This window comes from Gorilla gorilla, chromosome 10, assembly GCF_029281585.2.
Source record: "Gorilla gorilla gorilla isolate KB3781 chromosome 10, NHGRI_mGorGor1-v2.1_pri, whole genome shotgun sequence".
NCBI lineage: Eukaryota > Metazoa > Chordata > Mammalia > Primates > Hominidae > Gorilla > Gorilla gorilla.
This window is the reverse complement of record NC_073234.2, coordinates 135,110,986-135,132,305: the sequence shown is the minus strand read 5'-3', so window position 1 is coordinate 135,132,305 and position 21,320 is coordinate 135,110,986. Positions and strand designations below refer to the sequence as shown.

General features: G+C 44.7%; 1 protein-coding gene across 14 annotated transcripts in view; it reads left to right on the top strand.

Moving 5' to 3' along the window:
• CIT (citron rho-interacting serine/threonine kinase) overlaps nt 1–21,320 on the top strand; it is a 191,759-nt gene that overhangs the window by 151,909 nt on the left and 18,530 nt on the right. For 4 of the 14 annotated variants that reach the window (XM_019038831.3, XM_055358149.2, XM_055358151.2 and 1 more), the window contains 13 exons: nt 4,196–4,336; nt 5,085–5,192; nt 6,855–6,972; nt 7,262–7,426; nt 11,351–11,488; nt 12,037–12,217; nt 12,391–12,482; nt 13,000–13,104; nt 13,350–13,519; nt 15,083–15,163; nt 15,317–15,452; nt 17,352–17,491; nt 21,211–21,303. In XM_019038831.3, the coding sequence (XP_018894376.1) occupies nt 4,196–4,336; nt 5,085–5,192; nt 6,855–6,972; nt 7,262–7,426; nt 11,351–11,488; nt 12,037–12,217; nt 12,391–12,482; nt 13,000–13,104; nt 13,350–13,519; nt 15,083–15,163; nt 15,317–15,452; nt 17,352–17,491; nt 21,211–21,303 (1,668 nt within the window). Of the gene's footprint in view, nt 1–4,195; nt 4,337–5,084; nt 5,193–6,809; nt 6,973–7,261; nt 7,427–11,350; nt 11,489–12,036; nt 12,218–12,390; nt 12,483–12,999; nt 13,105–13,349; nt 13,520–14,608; nt 14,654–15,082; nt 15,164–15,316; nt 15,453–17,351; nt 17,492–21,210; nt 21,304–21,320 lie in introns of all 14 variants that reach the window. The other 10 variants (XM_004053984.4, XM_004053983.4, XM_019038830.4 and 7 more) reach the window with 3 other exon arrangements.

Genomic DNA, 21,320 nt, shown 5'->3' with positions numbered 1-21,320 from the left:
CAGGATGTTCCTCACAGAAAGATATTTGAGCACAGACATCTGGCTGACATTGAGCCGGAGGCAGATTTCAGCGACAGTTGAAACCATTCTGGAACAAAGAATGCTCTTTATTGTCCACATTGTGATTGGGCCTCCTGGTTGGTGTGTGCTGTGTAAGCATATGTGCCCAAGGCTTCCACCTAAGTATCCTCTTTGTAGGTGCGGAGACTTTTATTTTTTTTTTTTATTTTTATTTTTTGAGACAGTCTTGCTCTCTCGCCCAGGCTGGAGTGCAGTGGCGTGATCTTGGCTCACTGCAACCTCCACCTCCGAGGGTCAAGCAATTCTCCTGCCTCAGCCTCCCGAGTAGCTGAGATTACAGGTATACACCAGCACTCCTGGCTAAATTTTTTTGTATTTTTCGTAGAGACGAGGTTTCACGATGTTGGCCCAGCTTGTCTCCAACTCCTGGCCTCAAATGATCCGCCCACCTCAGCCTCCCAGTGTGCTAGGATTATAGCATGAGCTACCATGCCTGGCCTATAAGGAGACTTTTAAATGGAGCCAGAATCAAAGTCTCAGAATTGAAAGAATTTTTATATCATTCAGTCTGAATTTCCAGCACTATTCCCTTTATCCTTGCTCCTGACAAACTTTACTAATGGATCTTTCACATTTTTCCTCCTGGGCCCAAAATGGTTTCAGAAGCTTTCTCAACATGACACTTTTTTTTTTTTTTTTGAGATGGAGTCTCGCTCTGTCGCCCAGGCTGGAGTGCAGTGAGCCGAGATCACTGCAAGCTCCGCCTCCCGGGTTCACGCCATTCTGCCTCAGCCTCCCGAGTAGCTGGGACTACAGGTGCCCGCTATCACGCCCGGTTAATTTTTTGTATTTTTATTAGAGACAGGGTTTCACCACGTTGGCCAGGATGGTCTCGATCTCTTGACCTCGTGATCCACCCACCTTGGCCTCCCAAAGTGCTGGGATTCCAGGTGTGAGCCACTGCACCTGGCCAGCATGACACTTTATAGCCACCATCTGTTCATTGGAAGTAATATCAGTGATCAAAGTCCATTTGCTAGTCCTGGTCAAATTCATCTCTCATCCAAGGTAGAAGATCCCTTCCCCAACACTCCTCATAGGTAGGCCCCGTTGAACCTTGGCCTAAATACTTACAATGACTTTGGACATCCCAACCCATTTTTCAGCAACTCTCATTCTTAGAACATTCTTATTTTGAACTAAAAACCTTCCACTTTTACCTATTGGTTCTATTACGTTAAAACACATGAAATTAGAAAGTAGTCTGATATCTCCAACCAAAATGGGAGATTAATATTGATTAATAGATTACTTGATTAATAATTAAAATAACTTCATGTTTAATTAGCACTTACCATGTGACTGACTCTCTGAGTACATGAATTAACTCTTACAGTCCTTGCAACGTTCCTGGGAGATAACTAGTTTTATTATCTCTGTGACAGTCAACTAGATATCCAAATAGCTCTCCCACTCCAAATTGCCTTCTCTTTTATTTTTTCAAGTATTTTTGTGGAGACGGCGTCTCCCTATGTTGCCCTCAAACTCCTGGGCTCAAGCGATCCTCCTGCCTTGGCCTCCCAAAGTGCTAGGATTACAAGAGTGAGCCACTGCACCCGGCCACCTTCTCTTTTTTAAGTGAAACATTTTAGATCCCCTCAAGCTTTGGATGTTCTTTTCTGGTAGATTTGTCTTTCCACAGAGAGTTTCTACAAGTCCATGTGGTCTGAATAGCACTGAATACATTGGGGTCTTTCTGTCTCCATACTGGGCTCTAAACCTCTGCCAATTACCTGTGCTCCTTGGGTGGTTTTGATCACATCATTGACACCACTGGTCTGTTAAATCACTACCTGCCCTTCCACAAGTTTGCTTTTTCTTAAAAACATCTGTATGTTCTAGATTTATTCCACTGACAATTTAAAAAATACCCCCCTACTGAAGTTTTTCTTGTTGGTCTTGATCCATTCTTCCAGCCCACGGGGGTTGTTTCATGCTCTTGTTCTATCATCCAGGCCCTTTCTTTTTCCTCCCAGTTTCCTGTCTTTTTCCTTACAGTTTCCTCGTGAAATTGTTGGACAGGTCTAAACACACAGCTAAGACTCCCCTTTCAGTCTAACACTGGCCCATGAATATACCTCTGTTCGCTTCTTTCTGGGAAGCAGGTAAATGCTTCTGAAAAACATTTCATAGAGTACAAATGCCCCGCTTACTTTTTTTTTTTATATATATATAGGGAATAACCAGCCTATTTCTTGGAAAGCTAATGGACAGTTGATGCATTTATTCTAGAAAAATATTTTGGGCTCGGCTGTCACCAAACAGATTCCCGTCTCCAGCACTTGTTTCTCTGGTTTCTGCCTAGTAATTAATGTTGTCCTAAAATAGTGGGAAGAAACTAAAGAGGGTAATTTGCAGAAGAAATCACTCATGCTGCGGAGGAGGGTATCTTAGCTGTTTCTTTCCTTTTTTCCTGTATTTTAGGGGGCTCTGTGGTTTGATTGAGAAATTCCAGGTTATGCACACGGGCCAAATGATTTTTTTTTTAATTTTCGTTTTTATTTTTTTAGAGACAGGGTCTTGCTCTGTCACCCAGGCTGGAATGCAGTGGCATAATCATAGCTCATTGCCACTTCGAACTCATGGGCTCAAGCGATCCTCCCACCTCAGCCTCCCAGAGTCCTGGGATTTCAGGTGTGAGCCACTGTGCCTGGCCCCAGGTGATCTTTAGTTGGTAGCTCTTCCTTTGTGGCAGTACTGTTAGGGAAAGGCAGACGGGAGGATGAGAGGGAGCACCTTAACTGAATGGAGGGAAGAAAGAAGGACAAAGGAGATGGAGAGGACAAACATTCAATAAGCACCTACTGTATACTGGGCACTTTGTTCAATATGTCATCCAATGAGGCAAGCTAGTATACCCACTTTCAGATGAAGAAACTGAGGCTCTGAGAGGTGATAAATACAGATTTTAACAGGTATCAGTGATATGATAAGTGTAAAAGTCAGGATTTAAACCAGGGTCTGTAAGAATCCAGCATCCAGGTCTTTCTACTGCAACACGATGCCTTAGGGAATCAGCTACATGTTAAGAGGAAGGGCAGGTGAGGAATATAAATGGAAAGAAAAACAGAGGTAGAGAGAAGCAAAGAGACAGAGAGGGCCAGGAAATGCTGAGATTATCAGTGGCTCTGGGCCTGCTGGGATGGAGGAGTTTGGGGGCTGCCATAGGCCTTTTGGAATCTCCAGTGATGATATTTATTGCTTTGAGTAGCTCTCTGTCCCTAAGTCTGCAGAGGACCCAGGCTACCAGGGAAGAGATTATTTGGGCCACACTAAGTGTAGTTAAGCTATAATCCAGGGTTTGGATAAAATCAAGCACTGTCTCATCAGGATGCCTGCTCTCTCCTGCTTTTTTAGAAACGGATGCATTTTAGGAAAAAGAACCACAAAACCAGCGTCTTTATAGCCTGTCCTATTTTCTGGTTAACTTCCATTTTAAAAATTGGAGCGAGATTTGCAGCACAAAACTATTTTCAATATACTTAATTGAATTTCTTTTCTGGGTTTTACCAACACTCTGTACTATAACTGGGATCTTCTTCTTTTCCCCCAATGTTGTAGAAATATGTCTCATGATTGTGGTTATTCATGTACTTGTTGGGGTCTCTTACCCTGATGGGACCTTTATTAAGTAAGGGATGGTATGATTTCTCTTTGTGTATCCCACACTGCCTGCATGGAGTAATTTCTCATAGCAACAATTAAGATCTTGAAAACAGAAAATAAAGATATTGGAACTTAGTTGTCATGGCACTGAGTCGAACTGCCTTAGATGTCAACTTGGATGGCTCATGCCATCCAAAATATCCTCACCTTAATGTACCAAAATATCTTCAATTGGAACGCTGTCTGGGAAGGCCATCCCTGTAGCCTGGACTTCCTGTAACAGTAGGGATCCTCGGACTTGTTGGCCGGCAGAGGTTTCTGTGCAAATTCATTTTAACTGTGCTTGCATCCTTTTGGAATAGATGACAATTGGTAATTCTGAATTGAGATGATTTCAAAAGCTGTACTTCTGGTGCCATGCCTGAAATTAGTTTGAAATAGGAACAGCAGGGGAACAAATTGTATTGTGTGCAGTATCAAGCATTTCCCTGGCCCTTCTCCCCACTAGCAAGCCAAATTACAGCAGCAGATGGACCTGCAGAAAAATCACATTTTCCGTCTGACTCAAGGACTGCAAGAAGCTCTAGATCGGGCTGATCTACTGAAGACAGAAAGAAGTGACTTGGAGTATCAGCTGGAAAACATTCAGGTGAGGACTGGCAGAGGGAATCTGCTTAAAAATGGTCTGCACGGCTGGGCGCAGTGGCTCATGCCTGTAATCCCAGCACTTCGGGAGGCTGAGGAGGGCAGATCATTTGAGGTCAGGAGTTCGAGACCAGCCTGGCCAACATGGTGAAACCCCATCTCTACTAAAAATACAAAAATTAGCCTGGCGTGGTGGCGGGTGCCTGTAGTCCCAGCTACTCGGGAGACTGAGGAAGGAGAATGGCTTGAACCCGGGAGGTGGAGGTTGCAGTGGGCTGAGATCACGCCACTGCACTCCAACCCGGGCAACAGAGCAAGACTCTGTCTCAAGAAAATAAATTAAATAAATAAATAAACAAATAAATAAATAAAATGGTCTGCAGAGGCAAAGCATGATTGTACAGTCATCTGGTAAAATGGTCAGTATCTTTGTGCTGCATATTGTGTGTATTTTCCCCAATATTTTGTTTTCAAAGATTGCAAACATTCAGAGAAGTTGGAAGATTTCTATAGTGACCATGACCTACAAGGAACCTGTTGCTATTTTTACTTTTTCACATATTTATCTATAAATATATCTTTTTTCTCTTTTGCAGTAAAATTGGACTAAATAAATACGGACTCAGTACTGTTTGTGTTGGATTTTCATATATTAGTGTCCTAACAACTTCACTTTTTAGTTTCTTAAAGTACCAACTTTAAAAGCATACTTCTGTCTGGGTTTGAGGTTAGTTTGTTTTCTTGAATTTTAGGTTCTCTATTCTCATGAAAAGGTGAAAATGGAAGGCACTATTTCTCAACAAACCAAACTCATTGATTTTCTGCAAGCCAAAATGGACCAACCTGCTAAAAAGAAAAAGGTGAGTCAAAGTGTTTGAAAAGTGGGAATTGTCAGTTTCACTCATCATTCATGGCTCAGTGGACACCACTGTGATATATAATCATAGGAACATAGAAGAAAACAAAGTATACTTTTTTTTGTTGTTTTATTTTGGGTTGAAAAATAGATTTTGAGATAATTATAATAGGTCTTACTGAAAGATATCAGTGATCAAGTCTAACAAACTACTTTTTGTTTATGACCATTCAAATCATAGTATCTTTGTTAAAGAAGTAATCCCTCCCCAGCCCACACACATAGCAGTTGGGGCAGAGGGATGTATGCAGAGAGAAAGATTTATACCTAAGTCATGCATACATGACTCTAGAGGGAGTTAGCAAGTCACAAGTATGGGGCTTCAGCAGTTCAGGTCTCTCGTACCACACTCCAGAAAGGACTTTAACAGTGATCTAGTCCAGTCCTTTTGATTGACTCACAAAGAGACTAGAACTCAGGGAGCTGGGGTGACCTGCCTGAAGTGTCTGACTGGACACTTCTCCCCTCTGCCAAGTACTGAACATCCCTTTTAGATTGCAGGAGACAAATTACAAACTAGGGGCAGGGTTATACATAGTGCATATGAGAAGATTGTTTTTCATAAGCCTGATCTATACGTGCTTTCCCAAACCACTAAAGCCTTCATACTAGGTTTGGCCAGGTGTTCTCAGTTCCAGAAAAGTCTTGAAGAAGCTTGCAGTTTCCTTCCAAATGCAGAAGCATACGATAGCGGCAGTGGCAGTGGTTTTGCAGGAGAGGCCTTGATGACTTAGAATACCTAGGAGGAAGGAGTGGAGGGCTGAAGTTGACAGTTGTCTCAATATTTCTGGTGCCATCTTCGCTGTAAGGGGATGAGCACAACATTCAGAGGCCGCCTCCCACTAGACGTTGGCTGCACGGGAAGGATTTTCTTGCATGCTGCGTGACTGTATATGGTTGTTATGCTTATGATATTTAATCTTTTTTATTTTAGCAGTGAACTGTTATCTGGTTATGTCACTTGATTTAGTTAGGGTGTTTCCATGTGTTATTTTTTTTTAGTTACCTTTTTTTTAAGTTGCATTATTCTGTTTTCCTTTTTTTCCATGTATAGTAAATATTTTCATTTGCATTTTTTTTGAGTAAGCCCCTTGTTTTGACCTCATTTTAGCATTCCTTTTAAAATTTTGCTTCCTTTTACAAAACACTCATCTCTGTGTCTTGTAACTGAGCATCATGAGATATATTCCAAGGCAAGAGTGACCTCTGAACCATCTCTCCTGACTCCATACTCCATACTCTCCTGATTCCATTTTTTGAATGGGAAAGACTCAGGACATGACTCTCCTGTCTTGGCAATGCTAGAGGAAGAGGTGGTGGCCATTCAAGCATCTTTAATCCTCTTGGTGAAAACTTCCGCACCCCTATTTTTTTCAGCCGGCTGGAAGGGGCTGTGGCTCAGCCTACCCTTCCCCCCCTTCACATGCCATTTTTACTAAATACACTTACAGTGAGTATGCTCCTGGCTTTTGTGGTTTGCTCCTCCCGAGTCAGATTTCCTTTAGCTAGTTTCAAGTGCCAGTTTCCAGGAGTTAGGAGATATCTCTGTTTCCATTGCTAGGGTTTATTTAGTCGACGGAAAGAGGACCCTGCTTTACCCACACAGGTTCCTCTGCAGTACAATGAGCTGAAGCTGGCCCTGGAGAAGGAGAAAGCTCGCTGTGCAGAGCTAGAGGAAGCCCTTCAGAAGACCCGCATCGAGCTCCGGTCCGCCCGGGAGGAAGGTAGGGGCTCACTCTCTCCAAAATGCTCAAGGATGTGGAAAAGGCAGAGGATTGATCTCAGTGAGATCAGCGAAGACTAACTAGCTCAGTGTCTTTGTTTATGGCCTATACGCTTTCAGACCAGACATCCCATGTCTGAAAAACGTATGGCCCCTGTGCATTGCCAAGTTGATGTGACGCATATTCTTTTGGTCTCGGGTCCTTGAAAGATAGCCCAGGGACAGTCGGCTTAGTTTGGTCCTCTAGGCGACCCAGCTAACCAAAAGGCATTGTCCTGGTCTCTCTGCAGCTGCCCACCGCAAAGCAACGGACCACCCACACCCATCCACTCCAGCCACCGCGAGGCAGCAGATCGCCATGTCCGCCATCGTGCGGTCGCCAGAGCACCAGCCCAGTGCCATGAGCCTGCTGGCCCCGCCATCCAGCCGCAGAAAGGAGTCTTCAACTCCAGAGGGTACGTTGGAGTTGTATGGGAATTTCTTTTAGTCAACTAAGACATGCGGGCATATGGTAAAAATTACAAGTAATACTAGGGGTTAAAGATTAAAAAGTCAGTCTTGGCCAGGTGCGGTGGCTCACACCTGTAACCCCAGCACTTTGGGAGGCCGAGGTGGGGAGATCACCTGAAGTTGGGAGCTCAAGACCAGCCTGACCAACATGGAGAAACCCCGTCTCTACTAAAAAAGCAAAATTAGCTGGGTATGGTGGTGTATGCCTGTAATCCTAGCTACTCGGGAGGCTGAGGCAGGAGAATTGCTTGAATCCGGGAGGCGGAGGTTGCGGTAGCCGAGACTGCACCGTTGCACTCCAGCCTGGGCAACAAGAGGGAAACTCCATCTCAAAAAAAAAAAGAAGAAGTCAGTCTCCTGGCTCCCCATCCTCAGATCCCTTACCCAGAGTCAACCATTGCTTTCAGCCATTGTATCCTTCCAGTGTTGGTTCATATATGTGACCACATGTCTATATCATTCATGTATCTTACATTGTGTGATTATATTTAAAGAATATGAGAAAATAGGCTGGGCGTGGTGGCTCACGCCAGTAATCCCAGCACTTTGGGACGCTGAGGCAGGCGGATCACCTGAGGTCAGGAGTTTCAGACCAGCCTGGCCAACATGGTGAAACCTCATTTCTACTAAAAATACAAAAATTAGCTGGGTGTGGTAGCATTCTCCTGAAGTCACAGCTACTTGGGAGGCTAAGGCAGTAGAATCATTTGAACCCAGGAGGTGGAGGTTGCAGTGAGCCGAGATCAGCCCACTGCACTCCAGCCTGGGTGATAAAGTGAGATTCCATCTCAAAAAAAAAAAGAAAAGAAAAAAGAATATGAAAAAATAAGCACATCTCTCTCTCAGGCCTTTTTTCTTTTATAAATATTATAGTGGTGGCTCACGCCTGTAATCCCAGCACTTTGGGAGGCTGAGGTGGGCGGATCACCTGAGGTTGGGAGTTCGAGACTAGCCTGACCAACATGGAGAAACCCTGTCTCTACTAAAAATACAAAATTAGCCGGGTGTGGTGGTGCGTGCCTGTAATCCCAGTTACCTGGGAGGCTGAGGCAGGAGAACTGTTTGAACCTGGGAGGCAGAGGTTGCAGTGAGCCAAGATAAAGCCATTGCACTCCAGTCTGAGCAACAAGACTGAAACTCTGTCTCAAAAACAAAAACAAGAAAACATAAGCATATCTCTCAGGCCTTTTTTCTCTTATAAATATCATAGCACACTACAGTATACACTGCAAGACACCTTCATTTCATTAAAGTGCTATCTTAGAGGTTTCACATTAGTACATAAGGACCTACCCCATTCTTTCAGAGAACCACACAGTATTCTGTGGTGTGAGCATGCAATTCACCTGTTAAGCCAGGCTCCTGTTGATGGCCATTTAGGTTGTTTCCAATCCCCTGTTACTGTAAACACCTTGCAGAGGCATCCTGTGCCTCTGTGGGTGTTGTGCCTGGAGAAATTCCTGGGAAATGAATCATTGGGTTAAAGGTCATGTACATTTTGAGTGCTGGTAGTTTGTGCCAATGTTTATTTCTACCAACAGTGTGAGGAGTTTTCTTGCTGGTCTCAAATGTACTCCATTTACCTAGAGATTAAAAGGACTTAAGAAAAGGCCAAGGAAGCTGTTTGGAATGTCTTAGGAACACTAGGGTAGAGCTGTGGTTTAGCATTCATGGCATTGCAATCAAACCTGTTTTGGCTGTAAACCAGATGGTGTTTTCTTGTTGCTGTTGTTTTTCTTTAGCCTGAAGTCATTTTCTTCCTCCTGTGTTTATATAACTCCTTGAATCAAAGAGCTTTACTTTTTTTTTTTTTTTTTTTTTTTTTGAGACAGAGTCTCGCTCTGTCGCCCAGGCTTGGAGAGCAGTGGTGCGATCTTGGCTCACTGCAACCTCTGACTCCCAGGCTCAAGTGATTCTCATGCCTCAGCTTCCTGAGTAGCTGGGATTATAGGCATGCGCCACCATGCCTGGCTAATATTTTTATTTTTAGTAGAGATAGGGTTTCACCATGTTGGCCAGGCTGGTCTTGAACTCCTGACCTCAAGCGATCCACTTGCCTTGGCCTCCCAGACTGCTGGCATTACAGGTTTGAGCCACTGTGCCCAGCCCGAGAGCTTTACTTTTAAACTCATTAAAATGGTGATGACAAGATAGAGGAAAGCATTGCTTCTGGCTGTGGTGTCCACTGAAATGTCCCTGAATAGTGATAGTACTACAGTATATTGCTCCGTTGTGTATACTGCACCACACAGTTTCAAAGTGCATTCCTGTTATTTATTCCTTGCACCTTTCCAAGAAAGGAAGGGGGGTGATGTTGTAAGGAGAGCCTACCGTATAGTCAGTCAATCTCCTACCAGTGACATGTTCTTAAAGACTGATTCCTAATCACTGGATAATGGAGATTTTAAGTTGAGTCTTATAAATCTAGATGCATCTGTTAGTGTTAATAGTTTCAAAATCTGTAACTAACCTGTTCTAATGGTTTTAACAGTTTCATTCAGATGTAATTTGCATACCGTACAGTTCGCTCATTAAAAATGTACAATTCAGTCTTTTTCAGTAAGTTTACAGGGTTGTGTAACCCTCATCACATTCTAATTTTTGAACAATTTTGACACCCCCCCACCCAAAAAATACTCCATACACATTATCAGTCCCCCGCCATTCTCCTTCCACTAATGTTCTTCTTAGCAACCACCAATCTACTTTCTGTCTCTGTCGATCTGCTCTCTTAGACATTTCATAAAGATGAATCATACTGCATGCGGCCTTTGTGTCTGGCTTCTTTCATGGAATGTAATGTTTTCAAGGTTCACCCATGTTGTAGCATGTATCAGAACTTCATTCCTTTCATGGCTGAATAATACTCCATTGTGTAGATGGCACATCTGATTATCCATTAATCCATTTTTATTAGTCCATTTTCACACTGCTGATAAAGACATGCCCAAGACTGGGTAATTTATAAAGAAAAAGAGGTGTAATAGACTCACAGTTCCATGTGGCTGGGGAGGCCTCACAATCATGGTGGAAGGCAAAAGGCATGTCTCATATAGCGGTGACAAAAGAGAATAAGAACCAAGCGAGAGGGGTTTCCCCTTATAAAACTATCAGATCTTATTCACTACCACAAGAACAGTATGGGGGAAACCACCCGCATGATTCAGTTATCTCCCACCGAGTCCCTCCCAACACATGGGAATTATGGCAGCTGCAATTCAAGATGAGATTTGGGTGGGGACGCAGCCAAACCATATCACCATTGATGGACATTTGTGTTGTTTTCACTTTGTAGTTGTCATAAATTATGCTGCTGTGAACACTTATGTACAGATTTTTGTGGGTACATATGTTTTCAGTCCCCTTGGATATATAGCCAGGAGCGGAATTGCTGGGTTCTGGGGTAACTATGTTTAACCTTTTACGGAACTACCAAACTGAGTTCCAAAGTGGCTGCACCATTTTTACATTCTCACCAGGAATGTGTGAGGGTTCCAGTTTCTCCACATCCTCGTCAACACTTATCTTCCTTTTTTTAGACTGTAGACATCCTAGTGGTTGTGAAGTGGTGTCTGCTTGGGGTTTTGATTCGCATCTCTCTAACGACTAATAATGTTGAGCATCTTTTCATTTGCTCGTTGGCCATTTATCTTCTTCGGGGAGGTGTCTATTTAAATTCTTGGCCCATTTTAAAGTTGGGTTGTCTTTTTATTATTGAGTTGTAAGAGTTCTTTATATATTCTAGATATGAGTCCCTTATCAGAGATTTGATTTGCAAGTATTTTTTCCCTTTCTGTGGGTTGTCTTTTCACTTTCCTGATGGGATCATTTGCAGTACTCTAATGATTTTTTAAAACATTTTCCTCCAGAATTTAGTCGGCGTCTTAAGGAACGCATGCACCACAATATTCCTCACCGATTCAACGTAGGACTGAACATGCGAGCCACAAAGTGTGCTGTGTGTCTGGATACCGTGCACTTTGGACGCCAGGCATCCAAATGTCTCGGTAAGATCAGTAGTTGTGCATCTGTGCTGGGCACCTGTGCATCTCCAGCTTAAAAAGTCTATCAGGTGGAGGTGATTTTTTTCTAACTCATCATATAGTGCATTCATTTTCGAGCTTCTTATTTCAGTAGGAGGATGCTATTTTTCCCCTGTTGAAGCTGTGAGTTTATATATGTCTGCAGCTCATGACTCCAGCCTGCTGCTCAAAGTGCCTTAGGCTTTGCTAATTTCCAGCCCCTTTTTGTCAGGCTGGTCTCTCCCTACCTTTCCGCTGACTCCAACTGAAACATGCAAACATGTTCTTTACACACCTGTTTGTGGGCGGCCTGGATTGAAGCCTGGAAAACTGGGTCAAGAGCACTTGGCACTTTTGTTTTCCCTTTCTGCAGGGGCCTGGCACCAGGGGAAGCTCAGGAGACTACCTGCAAGCCAGGGCCAGACTCTCTGGGCCCGGCTGGGGTAGAGAAGCCCAGGGGTTGGCTGGCAGAGGAAGGGAAGGGTCCGGGGTCGGCTGAGCATGCCCTCAGGTTGCTCACTGTTCTTCCCTAGAATGTCAGGTGATGTGTCACCCCAAGTGCTCCACGTGCTTGCCAGCCACCTGCGGCTTGCCTGCTGAATATGCCACACACTTCACCGAGGCCTTCTGCCGTGACAAAATGAACTCCCCAGGTCTCCAGACCAAGGAGCCCAGCAGCAGCTTGCACCTGGAAGGGTGGATGAAGGTGCCCAGGTACCATGGCAGGGTGGCTTGGGCTGGAGCAGGTGCTGGCACAAGCCACTCTGTCCCTGATGTTTTCTAGGGAAGTGTCTTTTCTAGGAACTCTGCCACCCCCTCATCCTATCCTCCAGCCGGATGTTTCTTCTGAGTTCAGACATTTTTCTTTTCCATCTTTCTTTCCCCAGGAATAACAAACGAGGACAGCAAGGCTGGGACAGGAAGTACATTGTCCTGGAGGGATCAAAAGTCCTCATTTATGACAATGAAGCCAGAGAAGGTAAATTAATAATTCAGGGGGAAGGTCATTGCACGTGGCTAACCCAGGTCTCCCCAGTGCTGGCGCGAAGGCTTTGTTTTTTGGACTGCCTTGCAAGCCTTCTACGCTTTTCCATTTTTGAAACTTACAAACCAAATGACTTCTCTAAAGGTTATTGGTGCGATACTCACATCTATAGGTCTCCCCCCTGAAGAACCCGCAGGGCGCTGCCCTGAAGATTCCACCTGCTAATACACCTTCCGAGAACTTCTGCCTCAGTCAACTAACCCATAAATCCGCATCGTCATCAGAAATTTGACTGTGCTACTCATCTGACACACTTTATTTTTTTTTATCTTCCCTCTCTGCCTTCTCTGCACACCTCTGTCCCTTCCTTGTTCTCGTGCGCCTCTCTTTACACACGTACCCTGTCTCTCTCTCCCTTGCTGTCTCTCTCGCTCTCTCTTCTCCTCTCTTCTCCCCTTGTTCTTGTTCCTGTTCTTTTGTTTTTCTTTCTGCCCTTCCTCTTTGCACCAAGCTGGACAGAGGCCGGTGGAAGAATTTGAGCTGTGCCTTCCCGACGGGGATGTATCTATTCATGGTGCCGTTGGTGCTTCCGAACTGGCAAATACAGCCAAAGCAGGTGAGGAGGAGCCGGAGGAGCCCCGCCCTGAAGGTGGGCCAGGCTTGGCCAATCAGCAGGGACAGAAGGGGTGGTACAGGGAAGATTGGCTCTGCAAAGGAGGCCCATCTTCCTCCGCTCCCCGCCTTGGCGGTAACTGGGATTTGCGTGGTTTGGTGGGCATCTTTGATCTCTCAGGCCCGTCCCTCCCAGTGGGAACGGGGGAAATCCACACCCAATGCTGTGCTCTCTGTGAAATCTCCTAGATGTCCCATACATACTGAAGATGGAATCTCACCCGCACACCACCTGCTGGCCCGGGAGAACCCTCTACTTGCTAGCTCCCAGCTTCCCTGACAAACAGCGCTGGGTCACCGCCTTAGAATCAGTTGTCGCAGGTGGGAGAGTTTCTAGGGAAAAAGCAGAAGCTGATGCTGTGAGTATGAAAACGGGCCCTGGAGGTTGTCTTTGTAAAGGGGGCTGACTTGGTAACTGGTGTTAACGACGAGAATCCCATTGGCCATTTTGATTCCCCTCAGGCTCTCTCTCTGAGGGCTGATGGCTCTAGACTGTGTCATGGCCAGGAGTCTGGTGGTGATGAAGGCACAAGCACCAAGGTAGCTTGTGTGGCATCATGATCCATTTAGAATGTGGGAATCAGGGATGCAGTGGCTCATGCCTGTGGTCCCAGTGACCCAGGAGGCCAAGGCAGGAGGATCACTTGAGCCCAGGAGTTTGAAACCAGACTGGGCAAGATAGCAAGATGCCATCTCTTTAAAAAAGAAAAAGAAAGAAAGAAAGTTAGCCAGGTGTGGTGACATGCACCTGTAGTTCCAGCTAGTAGGGAGGCTGAGGCCGGCGGATCGCCCAGGAGTTTGAGGCTGCAGTGAGCTACGATTGTGCCACTGTACTCCAGCCTGGGCAACAGAGCGAGGCATGGACTGTAAAAACAAAGGAAAAAGAATGGGGGAATCGGCATCAGTAGCCTGCTCTGGTGGCATTGTAGACCTTGGTTGTGGCGATGCAGCAGCAAATGTACTTATAAGGAAATCCTCTCTCCTGTTTACTCAAATGAGTTTGTCTGGTTTGAAGGCTTGAGTTAGAAGCACTTTGGCCACGAAGCAGCACAATAGGCTGCCGGCAGCTGCGTCCCCTCCAGGAAGGCTTTTCATAAGCATCTCAGTTGTTTTTGCAGTATTTGCTCTTCCGTAGGCAGGTTTGGAGTCCTACTTATCCTTAAGCTGTTAGAAACGTAGGTGTGCTGTGATTGGCATCACCCCACCTAAAATGTTCCAGGATACAAACAGTGCTCATTGCTCATTGACGTTTGCTCCAGCGAAGACCAAACAGCTCTTTTCAGACTCTTCACTCCTAATAAACACTTTATGTGTTAGCAATTGGCAGATTCTTAACCACAAGCCTCCTGAAAAGGGCTTTACTCAGTGGTTAGACCTGTTTGGATGACTTGTTGGTCGTTTCACACGTGAGCCTTTTACTGAAATCTTTGTTAATATGTGTACAATAGGCCCGCGACTGTGTTTCTTACGAGCTTCTGCCTGCCTGGGTTCAGGTAAAGAGATGCAGAGGCGTGCTGGCTCGCTGCTAACACGGCGCCTTTGCACTTCTGCTGCAGCCTTATGGTGGGAAGGAGTCTTTCATGTGTCTTATTAACCCTGCGCAGGTGAAATCTCCTTAGCTTCAGCTTATTTCTTATCACAGAATAGCTTTCCATGTCTACTACGCTCCCTTATTTCTGCATCCCAGCCAAGTTATAACTCAGATGCTAATTAACAGCTGCCCCAGAGATGCCAATAGCACTCACATTTTGCATTTGGAGCTCAGATCAAAGTACGGGCTGAGCTAAGAGCATATGTGCGTTTCTGAGCATTTCCAGGAATAACTTGGCCTTAACCTTCTCTTGGTTTCTCTGGATGGTTTGGTCATAAACAGATCAGCCTCACGATGTCTTCTGTTTTTCTTTTCTTTCACCTATGAAAAGAAACTGCTTGGAAACTCCCTGCTGAAACTGGAAGGTGATGACCGTCTAGACATGAACTGCACACTGCCCTTCAGTGACCAGGTAATGCTTGCATGGGCATGGCCAGCTGGTGTCTGGTTACAGCCACACCCCATCAAGAAAGAAAGGGCTGTGGAGGCCTTGTTGCTCTTACTAGAGATTGTTCTGGTGACGTGACCATGCTTATGTTCTGCCTTCGGACTTCTGCCCTTGCAGGTGGTGTTGGTGGGCACCGAGGAAGGGCTCTACGCCCTGAATGTCTTGAAAAACTCCCTAACCCATGTCCCAGGAATTGGAGCAGTCTTCCAAATTTATATTATCAAGGACCTGGAGAAGCTACTCATGATAGCAGGTGTGAGGCCAAGGACATGATGTTTTTTCTTTACTTTCAAGGGAGCCAATATGTTGAAGCCACATTTCATGCTCGTAAAGCACAAAATAGTAGAGAGGAGCCATTGTAGCTCTTATCTCTGTGTCCCCATAGATGCCCAAGCCTCAGCTAATGGACTCCCTCTGTCCAGATTCAGTTCCCTTCTAGTATCCAGTTTAGCACAGTCTGACATTCCCAAAGAACATCCCACTGTTAGGCCAAGTGAAGAGTGCTAAGCCTCAAAGACTCTCTAAAGCCAAACCCTTTGTCCTGATTGCAACGAAACCACTGTGGGCCCTGACCTTCTGAGAGCTTGCTTGCTCTGTTAACTCTGTGATCTCTCTCAAGTCACCATTTGCTAATATTTTGTCATAATTTTTTTCTCTGTCTTCTTAACACACACACACACACACACTCTCTCTCTCTCTCTCTCTTTCCTGAACCATTTGAGAGTTAGTTGCAGGTATGACGCCAAGTTCTTCAGTATAACAACCTAAGGATTGAAGACATTCTGTCACATAACCAGGGCACAATTTATTTCTCTCTGTCTGTGTTAGTGACATTATTTTTAAAGGGGAAAACAGTAATATATCGATTCAGTGTTCAAAACATCAACAGTTAGGTCTTGTTTCAGGCATGGCTGGATCCAGGGACTGACATACTATGGACAAGAACTGGCCTTTCTTAATCTCAGCTATTTTTCCTCCGTCTCTTCCTCTCTTCCTTATTTTATTCTTTAGAGCAGTTTTAGATTCACAGCAAAATTGAAAGGTACAGAGAGTTCCCATATACCCCCGTTCTCATATATGCATAGCCTCCCCCACTACCAACATCCCCCACCAGAGTGATACGTTTGTTAGAGTCAGTGAACCTACATTGACACATTGACAATGACACATTGTTGTCACCCCAAGTCTACAGTTTACATTATAGAGTTCTTTCTTGGTGGTATACATTCTATGGGTTTTGAAAAACATATAATGACATGTATCCACACATAGAGTATCATATAGAATAGTTTCACATACTATAATTTTTGCATTTAGGAAATTTACCCTTACTATAATGCAAGTATCCACTATGCTGCCCATAGTTGGATTTTACCTGTGGCTTCTATAATGTCCCAGAATTTGCATTGCATTTAATCATGTCTCTCTAGTCTCCTTTAATCTGAACGGTTCCTCAGCCTTTTGTCTCTCCTGACATCCACATATTTGGATAGTCTAAGTCTGTTTTTTCATAGAATGCCCCCTCATTCCTCCCTCACACATTCGTTCTTTACTTTGCTGGGGAGCATGTTTGAAAGTACAGTTCACATTCTCCAATTTTATGTCTGCAGAATTCCACCCTCCTCAGAATCTTGACTAAAAGGCCAAATGTTATTGTCTTAGATTTAAATCATGGACCTGGGCTGGGCATGGTGGCTCACGCCTGTAATCCCAGCACTTTGGGAGGCTGAGGCGGGCAGATCACAAAGTCAGGAGTTTGAGACCAGCCTGACCAACATGGTGAAACCCCGTCTCTACTAAAAATACAAAAAAAAAATTAGCCAGGCGTGGTAGCATGCACCTGTAATCCCAGCTACTCAGGAGGTTGAGGCAGGAGAATTGCTTGAACCCAGGAGGCAGAGGTTTTAGTGAGCCGAGATTGCAGCATTGCACTCCAGTGTGGGCAACAGAGCAAGACTCTGTCTCAAAAATTTAAAAAATAGATAAATAAATAAATCATGGACCTAAAATGTGTTTATATGGATTTGTGGAAAACTCAGATCATCTGTGTGGCCTCTTATGACTTTTACTTGTGACTAGAACTAGAACCACCATCCCGTACCTTTACTTAACGGCTTCACGCTGACGAGAGGTTGTTCCTTTTCCTGTTCAGGAGAAGAGCGGGCACTGTGTCTTGTGGACGTGAAGAAAGTGAAACAGTCCCTGGCGCAGTCCCACCTGCCCGCCCAGCCTGACATCTCACCCAACATTTTTGAAGCTGTCAAGGGCTGCCACTTGTTTGGGGCAGGCAAGGTAAGCTCCCCTCAGAGTCCTAGCTGGTGGAATGTTCTGGAAATTGACACTACTTCTCTTCCCACAGAGCTCATTGATTTGACCTTCAAGATAGTGTCAACTTAAATAACAAACAGAGAGGGGCTCTCTGAAAGAAAAGAGATTGATTTGGGAACAGGGCTTTGCAATGGGAATACACGTGCCATTGTAAACTATGTGGGTATCTAGGGAGATAAAGGAAGACAGAAGTTTGTAAGTGAGGATTCCATAGTCTTTTTGAAATAATTATCCTTGGCTTCAAAGATTAATAACAAGACTGACGCTTGTCTAAGGTTGGACAGGTAGTCACTGGGCGGATGTCCTTGCAGAAGTATTGTTTGTGTAAGATTGCAATGGCCTGGCCGGGCGCGGTGGCTCATGCCTGTAATCCCAGCACTTTGGGAGGCCGAGGCGGGTGGATCACGAGGTCAAGAGATCAAGACCATCCTGGCCAACATGGTGAAACCCCGTCTCTACTAAAAATACAAAAATTAGCTGGGCACGGTGGTGGGCGCCTGTAATCCCAGCTACTCGGGAGGCTGAGGGAGGAGAATGACTTGAACCCAGGAGGCGGAGGTTGCAGTGAGCCGAGATTGCGCCACCGCACTCCAGCCTGGTGACAGGGAAAAAAAAAACAGATTGCAATGGCCTTTGTGGTTTTCATCGAGTCTCTTTTTTATCAGGCACACAAGTGTGAGAATCCTCTCTTCATGGCCTCCTCCTGCTCTAATGTCAGGGTTTTGTTAACATTGGCAGCTCCATTTTGATTCTGACAACTTTCACAATTGTACATCCTCAAACTAGGTTAAATTTCTGTTGCCTCCTTTAGGCATGTGAAATAATTTGTGTAGCCATGAAATTTGTACAGGTTTTGAATCTAAAATAAATGTCTGAGAGCAAAATGGGAATAAAATTAACAAAACTAGAAGGATGATCCATAATTTAAAAATAAGTGTGTGTGCATGTGCGTGTGTATGTCTGCTGTGTCTGTGAGAGAGAGATGAACCTTAAAAAAAATCTAATGTGGATCTCCATGTCTGAACTAGATGAAAGTATGTTTCATTACTAGAAATTTAAAAATTCGAATTTATGACATTTACATAACAAAGTCAGTTCATGAGAACTCAAGTTAATTCATTTGTAGCTTCTGTCATATTGAAAAGTGGCACATAAAATACCTTTGTTTGCTTCTTTAATCAAAAAGTCAAAAAATAACAGATGCTGGTGAGGTCGTGGAGAAAAAGGAACACTTATACACTGTTGCTGGGAGTATAAATTAGTTCAACCATTGTGGAAGACAGTGTGGGGATCCTCAAAGACCTAAAAATGGAAATACCATTCAACCCAGCAATCCCATTACTGGGTATATACCCAAAGGAATATAAATCATTCTATTATAAAGTCACATGCATGTGTATGTTCATTGCAGCCTACTCATAATAGCAAAGACATGGAATCAACCTAAATGCCCATCAGTGGTAGACTGGATAAAGAAAATGTGGTACATATACACCATGGAATATTATGCAGCTCTAAAAAAGAATGAGATCATGTCCTTTGCAGGAACATGGATGGAGCTGTAGGCCATTATCCTAAGCAAACTAATGCAGGAACAGAAAAACAAATACCACATGTTTTCACTTATAAGTGGGAGCTGAATGATGAGAACACATGGACACATAGAGGGGAACACACACACTGGGGCCCATCAGAGGGTGGAGGGTGGGAGGAGGGAGGGGATCGGGAAAAATAACTAATGGATACTAGGCTTAATACACAGGTGATGAAATAACCTGTACAACAAACCCCCATGACATGAGTTTATTGATACAACAAACCTGCACATGTGCCTGTGAACTTAAAAGTTAAAGTAGAAAATAATAAAAAAGAGTGTTTGCGGGTATATATACATGTACATGTATAACTTTAATTAAGTCTGAATCAGGTGTTTATAGACCCCCTGAGGCTACTGGCGTTCTGCTGTTGAAAACCATCGCATTTTGACCCTCAGAAGAGAGCACACTGCACATTTGTTCATTCAGCCGCTCAATCAACATTTTTTTTTTTTTTTTTTTTGACACAGAGTCTTGCTCTGTCACCCAGGCTGGAGCACAGCGGCACGATCTTGGCTCACTGTAGCCTCCGCCTCCCGGCTTTAAGCGATTCGCCTGCTTCAGCCTCCCAAGTAGCTGGGACTACAGGCACGCACCATCACAGCAGGCCAATTTTTGTGTTTTTAGTAGAGACAGGGTTTGACCATGTTGGCCAGGCTAGTCTCGAACTCCTGGCCTCAAGTGATCCACCCACCTTGGCCTCCCAAAGTGCTGGGATTACAGGCATGAGCCACTGCACCTGGCCAAAAATTTTTTTTTTTTTTTTTTTTTTTGAGACAGAGTCTCACTCTGTCACCCAGGCTGGAATGCAGTGGTGTGATCTTGGCTCACTGCAGCCTCTGCCTCCCGGGTTCAAGTGATTCTCCTGCCTCAGCCTCCTGAGTAACTGGGATTACAGGCATGCCCACCATGCCCAGCTAATAAAAATTAGTTTTTTAAATTAGAAATTATTTTCATTCTAATATCTGAACTGTTCAAAAAATGTATGGAACATATATGTAAATCATAAAGCCTAATAATGTCATAAGCATCCACACACTCACTACCCAGTCCAAGAAATAGAACATTGCTAACAATTTCCCTTTTCTTGTGTGTTCCTCCCTTATCCCGGCCCATCTTCATTCACCCACTGTACCAGCTGCTGACCTTCGTGCCAGGACTGATTTGAGCAGTAAGCCTCATTTGGTGACTGATAAACATCTGGTTGTAGCGGGAGACGTAAAAGGGTTTCAGCTGTTTTAGAAAAAGAGCGTTTTGATGTAGAACTCTGCATGTGTATGAGTTCTTAGCTAAGAACTTTTCCTTTTGGATTGAAATTTTCTCTAAATGTGGGCCGGGTGTGGTGGTTCACACTTGTAATCCCAGCACTTTGGGAGGCCGAGGCAGGTGGATCACTTGAGGTCAGGAGTTCGAGACCAGCCTGGCCAACATGGCAAAACCCCATCTGTACTTAAAATACAAAAATCGGCCAGGCATGGTGGTGTGTACCTGTAGTCCCAGCTACTTGGGAGGCTGAGGTGGGAGAATGGCTTGAAGCCGGGAGGTGGAGGCTGCAGTGACCCGAGATCATGCCACTGCACTCCAGCCTGGGCGACAGAGTGAGACTCCGTCTCAGAAGAAAAGAAATTTTCTCTAAATTCGTTTAGCAGTCTCTACCACCTTTCCTCTCCCCTCCCTCTTTCTGTCTTCTCCCTCCTCACAAGGTAAGCTTGTCAAAAGATTCTGTCTCCAGCAGAAGGCACATGTGTGGGAAAGGTGTGTGGTGTCAGGTGCCTCCCTGAGGCCTTCTCTGGATCCCAGGTAAAGCCTTGGTTCTCAACCAGGGGTAATTCTGCCTTACCAGGGGACATTTGGTAATGGCTGGAGACATTTTTGATTGTCACACATTGAAGTGCTGCAGGCATCTAGTGGGTCAAGGCCAGGGATACTGCTCTTATCCTGCGATGCCCAGGACAGCCCTCCCCCCACCACACAGAATGATCTGGTCTGAATCATCAATGGCGCTGAGCCTGAGAGCTTTTCCTAGTTTTGCCCCACAGCCGGTATCACACTGGTGACAGTCTTTTTCTTTTCTTCGTTGCTTTTCAGATTGAGAATGGGCTCTGCATCTGTGCAGCCATGCCTAGCAAAGTCGTCATTCTCCGCTACAACGAAAACCTCAGCAAATACTGCATCCGGAAAGTGAGTCCTGGGCCTTG